Genomic DNA, 24,691 nt, shown 5'->3' with positions numbered 1-24,691 from the left:
TTCTGTATCTAAACCTTCTCAAAGCCCTTCAGAAGCATGCTTCCTTTGTCCTCACTACTATCCCATCCCCATGCTCCTTTTCCTCTCTCAAGCTTCTTCACAAGCTTCTTCCACCTCCACAATCTTTGCCCATTCCTTGCAGAACTTCTTGTCTGAATCTCTCCATTCAGGATCCTTCTGCTTCCCAACCCCAAAACAGTCCTAATCGAAGTCACAAATTACATTCCCTGTAATTGTAACAATGCTTTATTATTCCTCCTTGTCCTCCTCAATCTCTCTGCAACCTGTGACATGGTCAAACATCATTTCTAATGACCCTTCTCCATTGTCCTGCTCAGTGGCACTGTGCTCATTTGATTCTCTGACCTTGCTGATGATTGCTAAAGTATCTCTGGCAACGGCTTCCCTTCCCAGGCATGCACCTTGATAATTCTGCAAGGATTCATTCCTGCTCCTCTCTTCTTCTTCACCTATATGCTGCACTCATACATCTGTATTTTTTACACTAATTTGACTCACCAAATGCTTTCGCTTTGTCTTCCATATTTTCTCCCACATTCATCATATAAAGTGTCGATTGTTAAATTCCCATTGCTGTCATGAGCAGAATTAAAGTTTGTGACAACACGAGTAGGAATTCCTAAGCACCTCAAAACTAAAAAAGGAATTAAAAAAAGCAATTAATTCATCATAGCTTAATTACACATATTTATAACTGTGGCAGTATCAGATATCTGAACAAGCTGCCAGCATCTTAATACAGTATTTGCTAATTTAGGATATTTTTTTCAGAAAAATGCCCATTAGTTTAAAATATTTTTAAATCAATGAACCTTCAATCAATATAACAAGAAAGAACTTTCATTTATATAGCACCATTCACAACCTCAGTATAACTCACAGATAAGTACTTTTGTACTGTAGTCTTTATGTTTTAATGTAAGGATACATATAGCAGCCAATCTGCACACTGCAACCTTGCACAACTAGCAATGAGTGATATGACCACATAATTTGTTTTAGTTCTGTTGGTTGGGGGATGAATGTTAGGCAAGACATCAGGAGAACTAATGTTCTGCTCTTCTTTCAAGAGAATCATTGACGTCAAGCTTGAGCTGGCAGACATTGTTCAACATCTCAACTGAAAGGCAGGATCTCCAGCAGTGCAGTATTCCCTCAGTATTTCCTAGGATACATGCATTAATCTATGGATTGGAGCTTGAACCTAGGGCCTTGTACTTTAGGTGAGAGTGTGACCGCTGACCCAAGGCTGACATCTAACAACAGCCACTTTTCTCACCAACATCTGGCATGAGAAGCATTAGAATCTTGTAGTAGGATGAACTGGATAAATGTTGCTTGTCTCCTCTTGATGTGCAAGCTTATTAAATAGCAGTGATGTTAGACAGGCTTAGTGCTGTAAATTATTAGCCCAATTTTAAAAACTCACACTGCATCTAACAAAGTGTTGAGCCAAGAGCAGAGTCTTCAAACTTAACCCATTCAAAATATTCTTCTATATTCTTTCTGTCACTGAGCAGAATTAACATTTGTGACAACATAGCTGAGAATTGGGTAGCACAATGCAGATAAATTCCAGTGGAGCAAATTGTATAGACTGGCCTAGGGAGACAATAGGCTGAATCTTACACACTCAGAATCTGGCAGTGTAACGGGACCAAATCTGCACTTGCGAGTAATGAGCCTTTTTGGGCATCCAATTAGGAGCAGTGGGCATGATGGGCAGTCAGAATCCTGACTGAGGACAGTGCATTTCATGGCAAACCAGTTGCTAGCGCAGGGACTGCACAAATCATTTTGAACAGCAAATCTGTGGAGATAAAAGGAAGTGGAAGATAGATGTTAGAAGGGGAAAGGCAGCCCTCTGATTCACAGAGTTTACGTAAGGGAAAGCTGGAAGCTGGGCACAGGGTGGGGGAGGGGGATGGGGTAATACTCTTTCCAGAGAATGCCAGTTGGCCTCACCAAACAGGCATGGCTAGAGGTCGCAGGGGCGTGAACACCCGCAGTATGGTATGGTGGACATGGATCCACTTCGGAGGTGCTGTAGTGCTGTAAATTTTGAATGAGATGTTAAACCGAGACCCCATCTGCCTTTTCTGATGGGATGTAAAAGTTACCATGACATAATTTTGAGGCAGAGTAGAGGAGCTAACCCTGAAGTCCTGGGCAATGTTTACCCTCAATCAGCATCACATAAATAGATTATCTAGTCATTATAGCAGTGATGTTTGTGGAAGTTTGCTGTGTGCAAAATTGGCTACTACGCTTCCTACATTACAACAGTGACCACACTTCAAAATTACTTCATTGACTGTAAAGTATTTTGAAACATCCAGTGTCTGTGAAAAGTATTATATAAATGCAAGATTTTTTTCTTCTTTCCTGGGATTGTCATGGGAATATTTCAACTATCGACCTTACTAATTACTATCAACTCGCTAAGCTTGTCAAAATTGCTGCTAAGGATAATCTTTAAATGCATCCCTTGTATTTGAAACAAATTTATGCATAACTATTTCAGTGCTTGACATTTCTGTCACACTGCCAACATGTAGTAGCTCTAAGTGCAGCTGCAGATAATTAATCACGTATCAAAGCAAAAGACTGAATGATTTCTCTTTGGAAATACATCATTCTAGTTTGTAATCTAGGTTAGTATGTGTACTTTACATAACTATCTATGTAGTTGCTTCTTTAAATAATCTAACTGTGCAAAAAATCTGTGCTTTAAGTCTGCATGAAGTGACCCATGTTTTGATATTATCTGGCTTCTAAGTTAATTGGAGACATAGTGGAGATGTTGTTTAACTTCCAGCTTAAATATATAGGAAAATTTAGTTGATAAAAGTGTGAAAAAAGATTTTAACACTTATAAGTAGGGGAAGAGGTAATGTGAGACAATATAAATCATTGGTTAGGCCTCAGTTAGAATAAGGGGAAGATTTTTCTGCTATAAAACTTGAACATACTGGCTTGGATGTTGTGGTCAGTAGAGAACAAAGGATGAGGTTTTGTGGAGCAGTGGGTGGATCCTAACCTCTGAGGCTGAAGCTGTGGGTATGAGTCTCAGCCCAGGACTTGATAGCCATGGAAGGTGAGTTCATAACATGGCCAAACAGGTTGAGTATCAACTTGAAGGCTTCAGCAAATGGCAGGCAGTAAGAGCAGAAGAGATCCCTGGTCTTCCTTGTGATGTAAAGAAAGTTGGAGCCTCTACCGTCAAAACCTGTAGCTCTGACTACACCAGGGATGTAAAAATGCATCTTGCCACAGGAACTCAGTCCCCTGAGTGAATTGTAACACAACACCACCAGAGAACAAGGTGCGTTCACCTCATGGTTCATTGGTCGTAGAGCAGGTTACAGAATTTCTGTGGGCTTTTACAACGTGCTTTGTAGTAATTAATGATTCAAATTACACCATGTCCTCTAAAGGTATGTCCCCTCAACCAGATTGAAGAATCCTGATTGAGACATGAGCTGGAGTTTTATGCCCACTCCCCACCCCCATCACCCCCACCCTCGCGAGCAGCTGGTCAGTGTGTGGGGAATGTGTAAAACTGGGCAGGACAGCAGGGGGTGCTGTGCCTGTCATCTACCTACATCTGCTGTTGTACATGCGCAGAGCAGGTGTCGAACAGCCCACATGCCCTTGGGCCAAGGAAGCCCTTATGTGTTAAATTATTGGCCACTTAAGGATCTCTTTCCGCTGCCAGCAAGGGAGGTGCCTCCGCCACATGGCAATACCACCTGGTATACCCTAGTATATATCTTCCGGTCATGTCAGCAGTGGGCATAATGGTGGGCGAGATCGGAAAATATGAAGGAATCTCAAAAGTCTGTTTTACACTGACATAAAATCACAGTGCAATTGTCCACTCCTGACTTTAATGGCTTGGCTGCAAATGGTAGGCAATTTGCAGGGAGGGGGAAGGGGTCCCTCCTGTACAGACACTCTGTACTCACCAAGGACCCGCCCAGCAGAGAGGGCTGTCCTCACTTGATCACCGTCCATCCTGGCTTTCCAATCACCAAGGCCCCCTTGATTTTACCCTGGGGCCTGCCTGACTGACACTGGCAAGCCTGGTCCACTTGTCAAGCCTCCATTGTGTCTGGGCCAGAGACTGGCTGCGGTTCCAGCAGTGGCCACTGTTCCCAATGGTGCTGCAGGGAGTGAAGAGTTGATGGCCCTCTGGGCTGGCTGCTCTAGGAGGGGAGTCATCCTTCCTATGGGGGTGAAAGCCAGGGTTTCAAGCAACGAATCACCTGAGCCATGCAAAATATCATCATGGCTTTCAGGCCCAGCAGAGGCAGACTCATCATTGACTTTCCAGCCGATGGGCGGGGCCATCACCTCCAAATTCATTCCCGGTCATGCAGTGGGAAAAAACATGTTCACATAGCTTTGCTACAAGTAGTGTTACACAGACCATGGGCGGGATTTTCCAGTCGTGTCAACAGTGGGCATAATGGTAGGCAAGATCAGAAAACATGAAGGAATCTCAAAAATCCGTTTTACGCCAACATAAAATCACATTAAAATTGCCTACTCCTGACTTTAACAGCAGCACGCATCTCCTACTGTGCCGTTAGAATATCATGAATGCTCATTATGAAGACAGCTCATGCCACCATTCTGGATCAAAAGGCCACACTGGTGCCTAATTGGACTGACGTGATGCACAATCGGATATAAGTGATGTACACCTGGTGAACTGCACTTCACTTGTGATTTCAAGGTGCGCTGTGTTCGAGGCTGCTCTGACTCCATGCCAGGCTGCACAGGCAAGACCAGAACAACTTCAAGGGGATTTGAGAGCCAAAGATCTACATACTAGACGAGAGGTAAGGGTTGAAATGTGTTGGAGGCCAAAGGCTTCACTGGGGTGGATGTGAGACACAACAGAGGCAAGAGAAGGTGATGGAAGGCAAAGGCTTGACTAAGGTTGGGGGGGTGGGGGTTGGTGGGTGTTGGGGGGGGCGGTGGGATGTCAGGTGTGAGAGACAAGGTAGAGGCAAGGGAAGGGGCTGGAGGGGGAGGGAAGACTGGGTAAGGTTGCACTCAGACACATAACTGGGGGGACCGGGGTGGGTTATATGTCCTTTGGGCCAGAATGGAGAATCTAGTGCAGAAGTCCAAAAGCTAGACAGGACCAGAATGGAAAGCCAGTCCTGTGCAGAAGCGCTACATTTTAGATGCCTGAGCTTGGAAAGACTGCCTTTGTCCCAGTTGAAGGAAGGGAGGGCCTGTCAGTCGCGCCTAGCATGATGTGTGCACACCTCACACATGCCAGTCCATGGGGCTTTGGGAATAAAACTGGGCCGCAGGTGGCACAGTCACAATCAGGGGAGGCATCTGCTGCCTATAGATTGGGAACAGATAATCTGGGGGCGGGTACTTGGTGTCTCATGGCGTGTGTGTAGCGGGGTGGGGGTCTCTATATGTGACTGTGCAATAAGCCTCGAGATGGAGCGGGGTCAGATCCACATGGGGCATAGCAACATCAATGTATTCAGGAGGTAAGACAGGGATATTCACCACAATGACAATGGGATCAAGGATTGGAGGGGCGGGTGGTGGGGAGGTTGCTGAGAGTGAATGGAGGGAGGATAACCTGTAAATTATGCTCCTCTAGGATGATGAGAGGGATTTCCACAGTCACACGGGGGGTGGTGGAAGCTGGTCTGGTAGTAGAACCTCCGCACCACCATTTTCCACCCTGAAGCTCTGCAAAGTTGAAAAAGAAACAATGAAAAAAACTCTGCAGGGGAGGGCTATCAGAGGTTGTGGGAGGAGTCAACCACTGCACTTGTGGGCTGATTGAAGGGGGACCCAATTGAAATCTGCATTCCCAAATTAACAGCAAGGCACAGCAGAGAGAAGTTAGGAGCATTGCAATAACAATATAGGGATGAGACTCCACCCTTGTGAAAGTTAATTTTGAGTGCCAGAGTGGTTGTTTGATAGCTATTGGCTCAAGTGCAGTGTATAGAGAAATATAGGATAGTAGGAGTGCACTTGGTTAGAAAGCCTACTCAATTTTCTCTTTGACCTGCAACCAGGAGGTCGAGTACACCCAAATTCAATAAGGAGAAAACCTGTGGCATCATTACTAGTTTGAGGAACCCTATTCTAGGGAGGATATTACAGCAATAGAAAAAATGCAGAAGAGCTTTACCAAATGATTCCAGGTATAAGAGGGTTCAGTTATGAGGTAAGAGTAGAGAAACTGGGACTATTTTCAGTAGGAGATCTTTTAGACTCTTTAAAATTTGAGAGGTTCTGAACAGCCATATAGAGATTAAACCATTGGGACCAGCCAATGAATCAGTAACCCGAAGACGTGAATTTAATAAAGAATAAAAGGAATGGCTAGAAGATTTTTTTATGTACCGAGCATTGGTGAAATGGAAGTGCCCAACCAGAAACAATGACAGAAGCGGAATTCACATCGGCTTTGAAAAGAAAAGTGGATTGATATTTGAAAAAAAAATGGATGGGAGATGATACAGATAACTCAGGGAGGCTAAGTTGCTGTGGCAACATACACTCTCCTCCTCAAGCTACATCGATCTTCTGTCGCTCTCAATGCCCTCATGAAACTGAAGCCCATTAGTTCCGTGGTGTTATCACTACAGCCTGCATATATCCTACTAAAGAAAAATAAATAATTGAAAAAAAATGTGGCAAGGGCAGGGAGATGGCACTGAGTGGCTACTGTTTCAGAGAGTTGGCAGAGGTATGACTGGTTAAATGAGCCCCCCGCTGCACCCTGCCCCCACCCTCCACCATTTCTTTGCTATAAATTTCTATGGGGGTTGAGCTTCTGCAGGTTTCCCCTGATTGTGTACCATTCAGCGGAAGCTCGACAGAAATGCTAGTGAAAGAGTGTAAAACAGTGTTTATGAGGTTTCTACTGGGTTTTACACTTAATGGGTTACTTTAATTATCCAAATATAAACTGGGATAATAATAATATAAAGGGCAGTGAAAAACAAGGGTTCCAAGCATATGTTCAGGAGAACTTTCTACAACAGGATGTTTCCAGTCCAACAAAAAGGAGGCATGCTAGCCCTGATTCTTGGGAGTGGGGTGGGCCAAGTGGATCATGTGTCAGCAGGGGAATATTTAGGGGACAGTGATCACTGTATCATAAGGTTTAGGTTGGCTATGGAAAAGGACAAGGGAGAATCCAGAATAAGAATAATTAACTGTGGGAAGGCCAACTTCAATGGTGGTAAGAACGGACCTAGCCCAGGTAAATTGGAATCAAGGGTTGGCAGGCAAAACTGTAACTGAATAATGGCAAGCTTTTAAAGAAGATGTAGTTTGAGTACAGTCAAGCTATATTCCCATGCAGGGGAAAAGTAGAGCAAACAAATCCAGAGCTTCCTTGATGAAAGAGATAGAGAATAAGATGAAGCAGAAAATGTGTGCTTACGACAGATATCAGGTGGATAACACAACTGGGAACTAAACCGAATATAAAAGATATTGAAGAAGCAAATAAGAGAAACAAGCAGAGAGTATGAGAAGAGACTAGCAGCTAATGTAAAAGGGAATTGAAGAATCTTCTGCAGGCAGATAAATATTAAAAGGAAGAGTGGGGCTGATTAGGGACCAAAAATGAGATTTATGCATAGATGCTGAGGTATTAAATTGATACTTTCCATCTGTCTTTATCAACGAAGAAGATGCTACCTGGGTCATGGTGAAAGAGAAGGTAGTTCGGACACTGAAGGGTTTAAATTTGATAAGGGGAGGTATTCAATAGGTTGTCTGTACTTAAATTTATTAGGCATCAGGACAGGATGACTTGCATCTTAGGATACTGAGGGAAGTGCGAGTAATTGCAGAGGCACTGGCCTTAATTTCCAATCCTCCTTAGAATCAGGAGTGGTTCCAGAGGACTGGAGAATTGCAAATGTTGCACTCTTGTTCAAAAAAAAAGTGTAAAGATAAACGAAGCAACTACAGGTCAGTTAGTTTAGCTTTGGTGATGGGGAAACTTTTAGAAATGATAATTTGGGGAAAAAAATGAATAATCTCTAGACAAATCCAGCTTAATTAAGGAAGGCCAGCATGAATTTCTTAAGGAAAAAGCATGATTAACTAACCTACTTGACATTTTGATGAGGTAACAGAGAGGGTTGACGAGGGTGATGCTGTTGATGTGGTGTATATGGACTTCCGAAAGACATTAGATACAATGCCACACAACAGACTTGTGAGCAAAGTTAGAGTGCATGGAATAAAAAGGACAGTAGCAATAAAAAGGACAGTAACCGACTGACAAGAAATAGTTGTTAGGTGATTGTTTTTTGGACTGGATGAACATTTACAGTGGAGTCCCTCAGGGATTGGTGTTAGGACCCCTGCTCTTCCTGTTATATGTTAGATCATGGTGTACAGGGCACAATTTCAAAATTTGTGATGATATGAAACTTAGAAGTATTGTGAACCATGAGGAGGAAACTTCAAAATGAGATAGACATGTTGGTGGAATGTGCAGACAAGCGGCAGATGAAATTTAATGCAGAGAAGTGTGAAGTGATTCATTTTGGTAGGAAGGATGTGGAGAGATAAAGTACAATAAAGGGTATAATTCTAAAGGGGGGGGGGGCAGGAGTTGAGAGGCCTGGGTTGAGAGCATGGTTATTAACAAATCCAACATTCTAGGCTTTATCTTAGGGCATAAGCAAAGGAGAAATGTTAAGCCTATATAAAACACAAGTTCAGCCTCAACTGGAGTATTGTGTCCAGTTCTGGGCACCACACTTCAGGAAAGATGGGTTCACATTCAAGAAGGTGCAGAAAAGATTCACAAGAATGTCTCCAGGGATGAGGAACTTCAGTTACATAGAAATATTGAAGAAGTTGGGACTGTTCTCCTTGGAGGAGAGTAGATTGAGAGGAGGTTTGATAGAGGTATTCAGAATCATGAAGGTCTGGACAGAGTAGATGGGGAGAAACTGTTCCCATTGGTGGAATGATCAAGAACCAGGGGGCACAGATTTAAGGTAATTGGCAATAGAAGCAATGGCAACATTAGGAAAAAATTTCATGCAGCAAGTGGTTAGAATCTAGAATGTGGTGGAGGCAGATTCAATTGAGGCTTTCAAAAGGGAATTAGGTCATTATCTGAAAAGGCAAAATTTGCAGAGCTACGGGAAAATGGCAGGGAAGTGGCACCAGGTGAAACCCTCCTTTAGAGAACCAGGGTAGACATGATGGGCCGAATTGCGTCCTTCTGTGCTGTAACCATTCTATGATTCTATTGGCAGAATTTTTCGCTCGGTGTGCAGATGTGCGCCTGACACGCTCGTGTGTTAAATAACACGTAATGACATCGGGTGACTGCCCAGACCTCATTGCACACTTGCATGATCTTTTGGTCGGCAGGCGCGTGCAAAACTCCCATTAACGGTGCAATGAACTTGTTTCCTGTCCAATGTTATGGTTGGCTGGTGGGCAAATTGGCCAGGCGGCCTTTGCATTTTTCAGGAAACCTCATCCAAGGACGGGATAAGGTTTCCATCATTAAAGTAAAAAGAAATCTATGCACAGAATTTTTTTAATGTCTTTGCTCAGGTGACTGCTTGTGTTATGTGGACATTTTTTTTTAAACTGGATTTAGAAATCTTTATTTGATACTTTTGAAGTCTTCTGCTCATTGAGGCAGCTGTCTGCCTTCAGGGAGTTTTCTGTGAGTGCCCCCCTGCGGGCCTTAATTGGCCCGCCTGCGTACAATGGGATTGCAGGTGGCGATTGGCTCCGCAACTGCCCCTGCCTGTTCGCACTGAGCCCACCCGCTGTCTGAAAAATTTAGGTCAAGATGTTTGTGTTTCCAGAACCAGTTCATGATATTGGTGATAAATTGGGCTTCTAATCTAACAATCAAAGGGTCAGTGAATCACCACTATTAAAAGAATTACAAAATATTTTTTCTCATAAACACACATTCCATGACATGTAACTGAGTCTAAGGCAGAGTTTTCTGGTCCCGCCAACCGTGGGACTGGAAATTCCCACCCAAAGTCAACGGAATTTTGGCCGCTTTCCAAATTTTCTGGTCCCGCCTGAGACGATTTCTGTCACTGGTGGGAGTGGAAAATCCTGGCCTAAGCGTTTGAATGTGTCATGTAAATATATTTCAAATGCTTTAAGATATATTTCAATGCATCAGCATGTAGAGGTTTAAAATTAGATTCCATTTCAGAATAAAATTGCTTTTCCCTCTTCCCCTCTGTACCTGTGCAGGCCACTGCTGCGAACACCCAGCACTGCCCAAACTGAACTCTTTGATAGCCACGATTGTACCACCGATGAAGGATGGCAACGCTTCCATTCCAATTCCAAGGCAACACCCCTCCAGTGTATGGGCCATCCCATTTGCCTTCAAGTATCCCATTGTCATCGTGGCAATTCACCTGTAAAAGTTAGAACAGTGAATCTGTACAAACATTTTAATGTCGTTTTTATTCTTGAGACTATCATTGAAATCCATTACACAATGTGATTATAAGGTTATTGCAATAGAAAGGTTACAGCCTTTCATTAAATTTTTATCAAAATGATTTTAGTCTTTCCTTCATTCCCCCATGGTATGAAGGGAGAACTACACACTTCTCCACTTGCAAGGTTCTTGGCTCTTTGTTGCAATTTGTAAGGTCATTGACTAGTCCACCCTATATCAAACTGAGGATCAAGGCTGCTGTTAACTGAAAGAGTGACAGTAAACTTTGTAAAAAGATTTAATGATGCTGAATTACATTATGTTGAATGACTGTTTCATTAATTTTATAAAATGCAGATTACACACAGTCACACAATAAATCAGGTTACTGGAGCCTTCCAGGCCCACAGTAAAGAAGGAGTGAGCTTGATTGCCTGAGTGGCCATTTTCACCTTAGATCTCATTTTGTTTTTAAATATTAAAAGGGTTGAGCAAGCACAACAGAAATAAACTCATAAAGCAAGAATAGGAACTAAGAGATGGGAAGGGATGTATAAAGGAGAGCCAGATTGCAAGGTGGCTAGAAAGACAGTGCTTTTGATCAATGAATAACCAAAATAGAGCCTCTGGATAATTCAAACAAGACTAAATGCTAATATTTCCGAATATCTCTTTGATTTGTTTTCCATTATCTTTCATGGTGATTTATAGAGAAAGGGAAGAACTTGCATTTATATAATGCTTTTCGAAATCTCAGGACGTCCCAAAGTATTTAATAGGTTTTGAACTTCTACGTTGAAGTGACTGCTGTAGGATATGCAGCAACAGTTTGTGCACAGCAATGCCCCACAAACAAGAATGAAGTAATGGCCAGACAATCTGTTTTTAATGATGCTAACTGAAGAATAAATATAGGTCAGGACATCAGGCAGAACTCCTGTAATTTTTTTTCTAAAATGGCACCATTGGATCTTTTACATCGATTTGAGTGGCAGATGAATTTTTGATTTAATTCCTCATCCAACAATGCTGTATTTCAAACGTCTGTCTAAACTTTGTGCTCAAATCTTCGGAATGGAACTTGAATCAGAAAATTGTGGCTCAGCCCTGAGAGTACTACAGACTGATCCAAGGTTGACATTTCCATGTAGTACTAAGGGAGTGCTGAAAAAGTGAATGGAGGATGTCCAGCAAGGCTTTAAAGCTTCATTGTGGGTTACAGTGTTTCAAGGGACAACCAAACCACAACTGACATCACAATCTCAAAATGTTTGTTATGATCTCGAAGAAGGGGTTAAGCAAACAGAAATATTAAACCAGAGAACACATGAAAACTTGAAATAAACCCTAGTGAAGGGCATCACATTGTTTATCTATGAATTATTACTCTCACCACTATCAACTGTAATGTTAACAGTGCTTACCATAGCTGTCACGACTCTGCTGATGTAAACAGGGTCATTTCTGCGTACATAGTCCCTCCCTGGGCATTTCAGGCATTTGAGATTCATGTCCAATAACATAAGACAGATATCTATGACTTTCTTTTCAAACTAAAAAAGAAAGAACATTTCCTTTACTCCACGAATACTGTTCAAAAATTGTTCAGCGATGTTAGTGTCTTTTATATCTACCATTGTTATATTCAATTATAAATATACGCTTAGTTTCAATGTTATATTGATATTCAGTTGCTACGACATTCAGTATATTGTTATGAGGTTCGCTTCTCAGTGCTGGGATATCTTGGCCAGGCGGTTCCACTGAGGCATTTACACAGCTGAAAGTGTGATGAGGCAGGCTTAATGCCCTCCCTTTGGCCATGAACCAACCCCAGGAGATTTTCCACTATCAGTTCATTTAAATAAATTTTAGTTTGCTTTTGTCAGAAATCCTATGTGCCAAGTAGCCTGCTTAGCTGGAGACATTGGGTATCCATTGCACAGTACATGCAGCAAATGTCTTCCACAACACAGTATGCGCTCATGACATGCGACAATTTTCTTCTTGAGCACTTGGATGTAGAGCATTACATAGTTGGAGCACATAAAAGAAAATTGGGAGTGATGGATCATACGCTAATAACACAGCCAGTTTTAGACAGATGCAGTTCAGTTGGGTAAATATATTAAAGTATGTTATACCAGCCTTCCTAAGTTTTATTTTCAACATTGACTCAGCATTTAAGAACTCAAAGGACAAATCTTTAAAACAGATATCTCATTATGTGCAAAAACAGGGTACAAGATTTCTGAAGGATCCGCTGCAAAATTTTACAACAAGTGAAGACGGTAATTAGCAATCACTGGGGTGTGGGGCCTGTACATTAATAACTTGCAGGGAAGATTTGGCTGAAGGGACCAACATTGACAGCACAAAACGATTCCACCTTGAGTACGAATCCAGGTTCTTTGCTTTGCCTGTATATCTTTTCTCTGTGACAGATGTAATCATTTGTTCCTGAAGGAATATAATAAAGGTTTTCTTTTAGCAGAAACCTTGTTGGCTAAAAGTGGAAGATGAATTCACCAGGGGCTTGAGGGTAAGGTTAGAGGTGGCAACAATGGTGTCTAAATCGTCAATAGTGGCAATGATTTTGTGCGGAAGGGCCACAAAGCACAGAAATTTCATCCTGACTGTTTTATATTTTATGCAAGACCTAGAGTTGGATATATTATAGTTTGTGGAAGTAAAAGTGACATTTAGAGCAGAATGAATAATATAGTAAATTGCTGAAAAAAGATATTTTGTCAAAGCTTTTAGTCTTGCACTCATCAGGACAATTGTTAGAATAACAATGTCAGGGAAGAAACAAGGCAGTGACATAATGGTACTGTCATTGGATTAGTAATCCAGAAGACCCAGGGTGATGCTCTGGGGTTCCGGGTTACAATTCCACCACAGTTGATAGTGGAATTTGAATTCAATAAAAATCTAGAATTAAAAGCCTAATGATAACCATGAAACCATTGTCAATTGTCGCAAAAACCCATCTGGTTCACTAATGGGCAATTTTAGGACAATAATATCCTTAACTGACCTGGCCTACATGTGACTCAAGACCCACAGCAAAGTGGTTGACTCTTAAATGTCCTCTGAACAAGGGAAATTAGGGATGGGTAATAAATGCTGGTGTAGTCAATGATGCCCACATCCCATGAACAAATAAAAAAAACTGTCTGGGAAGAGAGTGCTGATTGGTTGGCAAGTGGACTCTGATTGGTAGGGATGTTGCCACGGAGAATGCAGCACTTAATGATGACTGATGGTTAACTGCCAGGCATTGTTTGAAATTTAAACCAGGCAGCTTGACTCTGACTGGTTCCTGTTTTCTAGTGCATTCTCTATGACAATGCCTCTACAAATCAGAGTTTACTTTCCAACCAATCAGCATTCTCTTCTCATACAGTATAAAGTTGTTGCTTCCCCTGACATTGGTATTTTTGCGATTGTCCTGACAGGTGCAAGACAAAAAGCTTTGACAAAATGTCTATTTTCAGCAATGCTCAAGTTCTGTACTACCAAATGATTATTAATATTGTAAATGCCAAAACAGGATAATAGAAGATCTGACAATATTACCCTGAAAAACCTGATAAAACCAGCGATAGGTTGTAGATCTGAGGCAAAGTGGAACTTTCATCTTTCCTTTGACATTGGCCCCATCAAAATCCCTATGTTTAGGGTAATTTAAATGTCTTGGGCAGGCACTTCGGGCACAACTGGAGTACCTGCCTGAACATGGTGGGGGATGGGCTTTGCTGTGACACCCGCTGCCACATTAACCAGCTCCTGGGGCTCTTGAAACTTGCCCGATTCAACAATGCAATTGGCCTCCGCAAAACCAGCATGTTGAAGAATGTTGAAGAACCCCCAACTCCTCGCAAGCCACCCCCATCATGACTCTACCAATGTTAGACACTGGAACTCAGCATGTCCTTGGCACCTAGGACTTCTAATGGAGTAAATGATCAAAATTCACAAATAGAGTTTTACAGCATGGAATGAAGCCCTTCAGCCAATAGTGTGTGGAGATGCGCGGAGGTACTATGTATCCGCCCCTGAAATGCTGGGATTCTGATGGGAATGTAAAGGATTGGAACACTGGCGAATGTTGGATCCTTCCAAATTCACTTCAACCGACAGTGCAATGCACTGTCCTTCCAGAATTCTCCCAGAGTTCAGGAGTTTTGGGGCTCATTTTTCAGTCTTGATCTGTTACATCACTAGATTCTCAACCATCACTGTTATGGATCTATTAGTCACACAGATGTAAAGATTCCTGCATCCCGTGAAATGTCAGCTTTTCTGCTATTGAACAGTTGGTTGCAGAATTTGGGGGAAAACTCAAATGCCTGGAAATTATTATTGGCGACATCAGTGATCAAAATGTATTTTTTTGTTTGCTATTTTGATGTAGGCATTGACTGATTTATTTTAAATAGCTTTTTGCACCTGTTAAAATAACAGACATAAGAATGTAATACCAAGGTGTTAAATTAATATCACCCACAATAATGTGTAGGCTGCAGTTTTGTGGTAGAGGGATGGAAAACTATATTCAATATAACACCTGCAACATTTACATTTACCTTCAATGTATTCTAATTAGCTTTGGAATCACTGGTAGGAACCTTTGCAAGAGGTTGCAATTTCAACTGCACACATTCAGAGATAAATTTCTCTGAGCCTGCAAGAGGTTTAATGTTACTCCATAAGCAGGGATGAATATAGCTCATGGTGGCAGAGGCTACAGTTTGGACTCAGTGCCATCTAAAGATTTCTAAAATTGAAGCATTTGTGGACATGGAGCCAATGTAAGTCAGGAAGTACAAGGGTGATGAGTGAATGGGACTTGGGGCAAGTTTGAAAACTGACAAATGATGCAGCTCACTATTAAACAAAAATCCATAGTAAATTGTTCAAGGATTTCAAATACCTGTCCAAAGTACCATGAGCGACTTTGAATACAATGATTATCACCCATGAAGACAATCCCATCTTCATTCAGTACATATTCCTCTCGTTGTTCCTCACTGTCCAGAAAAACTTCATCCTCTGACAGGGGAAAGCATTGATTTAATAAGACACTAATCATTTGTAATTTGTAGATGTGAAATAAAAAAACTAACAAAAGATTTCTTCCGCACTAAGTCAGGAATTAGAACTTTCAATAGCAGGAATATAAGAAATAACATTTATGATCAGCAAATTGACAGGATATTTGAATACAACAATCCTACAGATCTACATTTATTTTTTAAACACCCACAGTCCAGAGATTGGATTATGCTGTTGCTGTTTTACAGACATAAAAAAGATGCCTAAGAGCCCAAGATGGTGTGCTTGTGCTCATGCTGCCCTTCATATTAGTTAGGGCTTCTCCATAGCTGTCAAGTGTATATGCCTGAAACTAGAGTTAGACGAATTGCAAATACTTAAGTCCTGCTTCAGGATCCCATGCAAAATGGACTGTGATTGGTCACAGCATGCACCCTGCGCATTGTAGCCAGTTTCTTCAGCAGAAAAATCTGTGGTCCTTAAAGGAATTGTTGGAAACTGACATCTGACGGGAAAATTTTTAAAAAAATTCTCTTATGTTATTGCAGATCTTGGACAAATACTCCTGTCTTCTCCACATTAAAATTATTGCCTGCCATGTCCTACCCCAACCACGCACTATGACCTTCTTCTCCCCAGATTTGCCTGATGTCCTCATTTGGCACCTGAGGCAGCCAATTTTGCTGCTCCCCCACACCCAGGGTAGGCTGGTTCTATCCTCATAAGGCCAGTGGAGCAGTTTGTCTCCTTAGGTACACACACACACACACACCAAGATCCTGCTCTGATTCAGGTGCCAACCAACTTCTAGCCCCATTGTTTTAAACAAATGTGATGTGATAGAACCTGTGGTGTTGCCCACTGGTGCCTAAGGATATGTTTAATGATTATAAGGAATCTGACAGGTTGATCTCCACTTGGGGATGAGTAAACACTAACAAAACTGAAGTCAAAGCAGAAAATGCTGGAAATATTCATCAGGTTGGGCAGTGTGCATGGAGAGAGAAATGCAATTAATGTTTCAGTTCAATGACCTTTCATAAGAACTTGCATTATTGACCTTATGTGAATAATGACTACTATCAATGGCAGTGCATTTGGGAAGTAGGGTTTATAATTAAATGTCCACATTGAGATACCAGGCTGGAAATTAGTTTTTCTACCATCACCTGCACTCTGCATGATCTGGGAGACAATAATTTCAGAACTGTGGAACTCTGCACAATTATCTGTTGTTGTGACATGCTGCAAAATTCAAAATGAAGGTTTCATCAGCATTGAATCCATGTGTAACACTTTGATGGGGTTGTAAATACTGGAATAATAGCTTTAAATTCAACTCTCAGAATTTTGAAACATTCCCCAATTCTCATTTAAAACTAACGTTTCAGCAGTGCATCTATGTTGCTTTGCTTTCTTGACTGCTTCAGGAAAGAGGTATAGATTGGCTTCTCCATTCCCCCACCACCCTGGCTCTGCTCACCTTCTCACCACCACATCTCCTGGCTCTGCTTATTTCACCCTCAGGTCCTTAGTCCCAATAATGTCAGAGGTGAGCCCGGGATGGGTGGAGGTGGTTGAGAGTAGAGCCAGGGATCAGTGGGGAGGAGAGTTTGCAGGGGGGAGTGCAGATGTCCCAGGGGCAGGGCAATGGAGGAGAGTGAGCCAGGTTGTCATGGAAGGGAAGGGGGCTAGAACTAAAATTTTGAATAAAGGAAACCCTGAAAGCATCTGTAAACACTCGTGAGTATTTGAAACTATTTGTAAGCTTTTGAAATCATTTGTAAACACTTGTAGGCAAAAGCAATGGGAAGTGTTTTCAAGAATTGAATTAGTTAAAAACTGCTTAAAACTTTGCTACAAGGCCTCGTGAAACCTTTGGATAAAGGCAAAACACTGTGGATACTGGAAATTTGATACAAAAACAAGAAATGCTGGAAAACCTCAGGTCAGACAGCATCTGTGGAGAAAAAGACAGAGTTAACGTTTCGACTCAGTATGACTCTTGAGTCATGTGGACTTGAAACTTTAACTCTGTCTTTCCCTCCACAAATGTCAGACCTGCTGAGCTTTTCCAGCACTTTTTGTTTTTGTTTGCTCACGAATCCCTTCACTGGTTGCTCCATTCAGCAGCCAGGAGAGGAAGTCTCAGATGCAAAAGTAAAAGTGCACTTTTAAACACTGTCAGCGGTGTATGCCTCTGCTGACCTGAAGTTCCAGGCCTATGCTTATGGCTACAAGTTTTTCTAATATCCTTGGTCTCGTTGTGCCAACACAGTATATTTACAGATCTTGCTGAGGCAAGGAATACATTAACTTTCATTAAGACTATCTTACAGTGGCTTCAGCTTGCCATGAGGTCTAAAAGAGAAAACAAGATTGAGACCAAAAATGAGATATTGCATCACTCCCTGTGATAATGTATACTGTGTCTCATTAGTATATCACACATGTTGCATTAACAACTGGACTGCACAAAGTTGGCCTATTCTTCAATTAATATAGGCCCTTTCTCATTTACAACCTGGTTCTAAATCTCTCCGAATCTGTATTAAAAGGATCCATACCAGTGCACCATGGATTGAAGAGTAGGATGAACTCCCCAAGTTTGCAGCTGCTGACTAGGCCTCCTTTTATAGCTAGAAGAGATAAGCTATATCGTCCAATCTTGGCATTTGGAGATGAGGATATGTCCAAGGTCAATCTGGTTCCAGTGTTATAAGTAACTTTTCCGATCCAACCATTTGTACTAAATGAATTCAAAGCAAACAGGACTTTGGTTCCAGATGTTGTTGAAGGTTTCGGCCCTAAAGTAAGACAAGAATATTAAATCAAGCCCAAATCCAACGAGACTGCAATTGTATGCTAACAAATCAGTCAACCCTATTTACTAGGGAATCTTCACCTTCTTCAATTTTAACAAAAAATGTGAAATTTGTTTCAAAAAGTTGTTTAAAATATATTTTGTGTTCTTTTTTGATAGCAAGATAATGAAGGTGATTTCTGCATAAACTTTACAGTTTCCCTATTGTAATATAATTTTGATAACATTATAAGCTTAACAGCTGTACACAACTTTCAGATCGCCAAGGCCTATTTCATTAATATCAATCACGTTATCTCTTGATATATGTAACTACAATATAGGGTCTCACAGCTTTGTGGTAGGGTATCCAGTAGGTTGCTAGCTTAATTACCCTGCAGTTGGGTTTTAAATCATGCTTTGCTTGTGGAAGTGTCTTAACATCCACATTGCAGTAAGGCAAGACAAAAGGAAATAGCTGAGGAAGCAGCAGGAAGATTTTTGGGTTTCAGTCTGGGGCTGTGACTCAACCAGATTTGGGATAGGAGGACTGCAATGTTTTGATCGTGGGGTCACAGAAGTGCAGTTCTAGGTGCCTGACAGGGCATGGTCACACATCTCAATGGGGAGATCCACAGGGAGAAAAGATTTTGGAAGTCAGCAAGAAGCCTAAGACCTCACAACATCTGCAAAGGTTGCTTCAAGAACCATTACATTCTCTGAAGTGTATTGGCACATTACTCAGGCCATCTGTCACCTAAGCCAGTGCTTACCATCAAGGTCTGTCATTGTGCACAACATACAAGAGCAGACAGAAGGAAGGGGTTCACAAAGCTTCTGTCTCCTCAAACCTTTTAAAAATATTCAAATCACTTAGTATCACAGCTGTGGATGGGGTTGGGAATTGGGAAGGTGACAGTCCTTTACATGCAACCAACGACATTAATATGTGACAAATTCCCATGGAATTAACGTTATATGAGATTCACCTATTGCAACCCATTTCTTTATCTTTACTTTTTCCAGATGTATAATGACAGTTAGTTCCAATGCCTGTGACTTGTGTCTCCCAAGACCCTCTCAGGGTCAGTAGTCTCTGCTGAACAAATCTAGGACTTTCTTCAGGTGAGCTGGGTAGGTGGTGTTGGAGGCAAAGGATAAGTAGGAACTTGCTGCCTGACGGGCCAGTTTGTTTTCTAACCATGTCTGAGAAGCCAAGAGATATAGATCTCACAGGTTTACACCATCACTGGTTGCATAAAACATAGGAATATAACAAGATAGGAACAGGAGTAAGCAATTCTTTTGCATGGAAGAATGCTTCTTGATTTCAGTCTTGTGTATAGCAACTGTTTTCAGGGGAGTGTTTAAGCCTTCGCATTGTAGTCATCATTGCAAGTCTCTACAAGAACCAATGGAACATCTAACAGTGTATTGTGGTATGCATTGATGTCATTGTGCATTACTTGCTGTCATAAAGCTACAGAAACTGTGCATTCACACATATTATAAATAAATTGAGAAAGGTGGGGCATGAGTTTGAGTAACTATGGAGATGCTTAACCTTCATATAAGTCATTAAACATCCTCAATTCATTCATGACTAACTACCTGTCTCAGCACTGAGTGCAGTTGTGTCGTCATCTATATATTCATCAGTGTAGGATTGCAATGTGATGTGGAATGGCTGTCCCCTCCTGACTATCAGTCGGGTGGTGTCAATCTCAGCAGTCCTGTGCTCTTGGTTGTTCTTCTCACATTGAAAGTCAACAGCGACATTCATTTCTGCAACTGTAACAGAATCCATAGGATATTCAGATTATAAAAACTAAAAGAAAATAAAACTATTAACTGTACTATTTTATTCTGTGCTGAATGGATATTGTTTCCTGCTCTGTAAGAACCTTTGATGTCAATATTTGTTATAGACTGGAAAAAAAGAGCTGCCAATTCACTACTGCTCACTTCACACAATCACACCAAGTCAAAATCTGCCCCACAGAATGATTAACATAAACTTCCAGACTGAGTTGTAGAAGCAAGGTCCCTGGAATTATTTCAGAAATAATTATATGTATTAACGGGGCAGACTTCAGATTCTTCCTTGTTGGATGAATGAAGATGAGCTGGAAGTGTTCCTTTATCATAATCATCTTGCACTCTCTTAGTACTTTTAAAAAGAGTGACACTCCCTAAGCAGTAGGGCGTTAGAATTACCAGTACTGCTGTCTTTTCAAATTACACATAAGAAAAATAATGGTTCTGTTGCCAACATTTTGAATAAGGGTCTGCTGAGCAGGTTGCTTCCACTGAACATTCCAGATCACTTGCAGTTTGTCTGATTGACAGGTTGAGTTTTTCTATAGATGACAATGATTGACAACAAGTGCATGTACACGTTCTGGGATGTCAACTTGATAAAACTTATAGTTTGAACTGAGTTCAAGTTATTTCACCTCCTTTCAGCCATGTTTATTCATTTGAGAGAAGGAATAGAATGTGATCAACAACTTATATATATTCACTTAACAAAACTATTTAAGGCCAGAATTAAATATTGCCCAAAGCAGAACTGGAGCGACAAAATTCTATGTAAGTCGGTTCCCAGCGTTAACAATGCAAAATCCTCATCCTTCTCGACATGTCTGCAGCCTTTCATTCACATAATCCTCCCTCAATGCTTCTCTTCCAGTTGAGCGGGACTGGACCCACCATTTTTCTTTCTTATCTAACCAGTCATAGCCAGAGAATCACTTATAATATTTTATCTTCTCACTCCAACATCCTTACCTCTGGCAATCTCAAGGATCTATACTTGGCCCCTCTTTTTTCCTTTTTATGTGCTCCAACTTGGTGACATCATCTGAAACCAGAGGCCAGAATTTTCCAGCCATTCCCCACCCCCACCCCCATCCCCACCCCACTGCAGCGAGGTCCCCCGCGGTGGGGCTGGCGAGCCAAGAAACCTCTATTCACATCGGCGGGGCCAGAAGATTCCATCAGCATGAGGGGCTGGAAAAGTCTGGCTACAGTGTCAGTTTTCATATGCATGCTGACAACACCCAGCTCTACCTTACCATCACCGTTCTCAACACTCCCGCTATCTTGGAAATGTCAGGCTGTTTGTCAAATATTAAGCACTTGATGTGCCAAAATTTCCTTCAACTAAACATTGAGAAGACCAAAGCCATTGACTTCAGTCCCCCTCATTAATTCTGTTCCCTAGACACTGACTCCAACTCTCTTGGCAACTGTCTGAGGGCAAACCAGGCTGTTATTTGACCCTGAAATGGATTTCTATGTACAAGCCATCACTAAGACTACTTATTACCACCCCTTTAACATCCCCCAATTCCAATTATCAACTGCTGAAACCCTCATTCATGTCTTGTTATCTCTAGACTTGACTAATATAGCACACTTTTGGCTGGCCTCCAATGCTTTATCAACAATAAACTTGAAGTCATCAGAAACTCTACTGCTGTGTCCTAACTCACACCAAGTCTTATTCACCTGTTATACCTGTGTTCACTGACGTACATTGGCTCTTGGTTAAGCAATGCATCTCATCTTTGTTTTCAAATCCTTCCATGCCTTTCTTATCTCCATAATCTCCTCCAGCTCTATAATCTCCTGAGATAACTCAAGTCCTCCAGTTCAGGCCTTATGGACATCCCTGATTTTAATCACTCCACTACTGACAACTAAACCTTCAGTTGTTAAGGCCCTGAACCTCTCAGCTTTTCTACCTCACTTTCCTCTTTTAAGATGCCCCTTAAAATCTACATCTCATCAGTCCTAATATCTCCTTATGTGGGTCAAACTGTGTTCCATAACACTATTGTGAAGTATCTTGTTATGTTAAAGTTGGTGGATAAATACAAGCTCTTATAACACTTTATTTGAAAGATGGCACCTCTGGAAGTGCAATACTCATTCAAAACAGTACTGGATTGTCAGCCTTGACCTTGTGCTCAAGTCCCTGGAATGGAGCTTGAACCCACAAGAGGTCAGAGTGTTACTACCGAGAAACCGCTCACACCATTTTAGTTTTAAGAATGGAGGAAACTGTCTCACATCAGCAAATTATGCATCCCTTACATCGTTCATTTAATATTTTATATGGTAAGTTGCTGAAAGTGCGAGCTGATAATGTTGCAGTGAGGGAAACAGAGCATCTGAGACCTGAGTGAAAAGGGCAAGCAACAGTATCTCCTTAACCAATCAGATTGAAGGATTGTGAAATTAACAATGTAAGACATGAAGAGTATGTTAACGTGGGTGAATGCAATGTCAAATCAGGTACACAATTGTACATTTTTAAGCTTTCCAACAATTAAAATTTAAGAAATGAAACTCAGTTCTTGTGATGGTTAATTTGCAATACAAACAGGTTAATGAGCAATAATGAACAATAATCATTTTGTTAAAAGTGTACTTAGACTGAAATGGAAAAGGTTTAACTTTCTGGGACAAGTTTAAATTGGATATACCATTAAAACACAGCCACCTCACATTATTCCATGCTTTCAATGATGAGGAAGATAGTAAGATGCAGTTTTTGTGAATCTAATGGTGAAGTATCACTACTCAGATGGCAACCTCTGGATTTCCATGTTTAACTGCATCTGTCCTCATCTGAACTTACTGTAGCACTCTTGTGTATGTAATAGCGAGCATTATTAGCGTTGCCATTATTTTGACAGCAAATGATAAGCCATTGCTATGAAGTTGATGCAGCAGGGTTATACTGAATGTGCTGCCGTTACTTTGGCTTGTTCTTTCTCAGTGTGGTGATCTTTGGTAGATGCAGGAGTTACAGTAGCACAGTGTTAGTCTGCAATAAGCCACCTATCTATGCTGTTACCTTTGCTGAAAAGGAGCAAACAATATTTCCTTAAATAGGAAGAGCATAAATAGAATAACATCTGGTGAAATGCTAAGTTATCAGGCGTTGACAGGCTGTCTGAATCATTTTTATAGAGCTCGATTTCCAGTGTGGAGTCTCCATAGATGGGAACGTAGGTCAGAGACGGGATTATAATATTGTGGGGCTGGTTCTGAAGCAGACACCACGGCCTAGCAAAGTTTTACACCGGTGACCCCTTGCAAAGTTATTCTTAATATCTCTGTTAAGTGAATGGGATCCCTTGTAGCTGACGTAAGCCTCTTAATTGGCGTATGAGGGCCTGAATAGATTCAATTGAATACTTGCAGTGCAGATTTACAGCATAAATTTACCAGAATGATACCTAGTCTTCAAGCATTAAATTATAAAGAGAGATTACACAAACTAGGGACGTATTTTCTGGAATTTGGAAGTTTACAGGTTGATTTGATCAAAAATTTTCAAGATATTCAGGGGAAAAAAGAGGGTAGTTAGGGATAAGCTATTTCTGCTGGGATTAGGGGGAATCATCTAAAAATAAGAGCCTAATGTTTCAGAAGTAGAATTAGGAAATACTTCTACACTCAAAGGGTGGTAGAAGTTTGGAACTTTTTTCCACAAATGGCAATTAATGCTAAGTTAATTGTTGATTTTAAAACTGTGATTGATGAATTTTTGCTAACCCAAAGTTTTAAGGGACATGGAGCAGAGGCGGGTATATGAAGTTAGGTGGCAGATCAGCCATGATCTCATTGAATGTTGGAACAGGCTTAAGGAGCTAAATGGCCTCCTCATGTTCCTATATGTTCCTAACTTCCTAAACTTCAGAAAATCACATATGTGGCAAAAGCAAGTTTTCCCCGGGTACTGCAAGTGCAGGAGATAGTTCATATAGATGCAGCTTGATGAAACAAGAGAGTAGCTTGTTTGATATGACGGCACATTGCTAATTAACATTGCAAATAGCATTTATGACAAACTGGACTACACAATACTTAAAAGGTAGCAGCATGTAGTACGGGATTGTGGCTGTAGGTCAGGCTTGTTTCAACCTTTTTGTGTTGGGGGGGCCACATTTCAAATTTTTCTCATTCAAGGGGCTGACGAACACATTCCAGAAAGGTAAAGTTTGGCACAACAATAAATATGAATTTTTTAAAAATACTGAGGTGTGAAAAAAATCAACTTACTGAACTAAAAAACAATGAATAATAAAGACGGCCATTAGAGTGTAAAAGGGTGAGAGTGTGTGTGTCCAGCTCACTCACTGTCTTGGCTGCTCACTCGCTCACCCTCACCCACTCTGAGAGTGGATAAGAATGCATGCTGGTGTATGGAGGTGAGGGTGAATGAGAACTCAGATAATGGGAGTGAGCTAGACTTATGCACACACTCTGCCCCCAAAAACACGGTCTGCCCCACACACTCTTTCATCGTCTCCCTCTCCCTCTCATGCTTT

The 24,691-nt window shown here is 41.3% G+C and overlaps 1 protein-coding gene across 1 annotated transcript in view; it reads right to left on the bottom strand.

The window, feature by feature from the left end:
* LOC121287099 (protein-glutamine gamma-glutamyltransferase 2-like) overlaps positions 1-24,691 on the bottom strand; it is a 51,706-nt gene that overhangs the window by 20,098 nt on the left and 6,917 nt on the right. The window contains exons 2-7 of the mRNA XM_041204634.1: positions 19,956-20,135; positions 18,109-18,348; positions 15,420-15,538; positions 11,905-12,033; positions 10,277-10,454; positions 520-655 (exon numbers count right to left, since the gene is read on the bottom strand). Of these exons, the coding sequence (XP_041060568.1) occupies positions 520-655; positions 10,277-10,454; positions 11,905-12,033; positions 15,420-15,538; positions 18,109-18,348; positions 19,956-20,135 (982 nt within the window). The remainder of the gene's footprint in view (positions 1-519; positions 656-10,276; positions 10,455-11,904; positions 12,034-15,419; positions 15,539-18,108; positions 18,349-19,955; positions 20,136-24,691) is intronic.

The sequence above is a fragment of the Carcharodon carcharias genome, chromosome 14 (genome assembly GCF_017639515.1).
Source record: "Carcharodon carcharias isolate sCarCar2 chromosome 14, sCarCar2.pri, whole genome shotgun sequence".
Classification (NCBI taxonomy): Eukaryota; Metazoa; Chordata; class Chondrichthyes; order Lamniformes; family Lamnidae; genus Carcharodon; species Carcharodon carcharias.
Note: the sequence above shows the minus strand (reverse complement) of the source record. Positions and strands in the feature narration are given on the sequence as shown.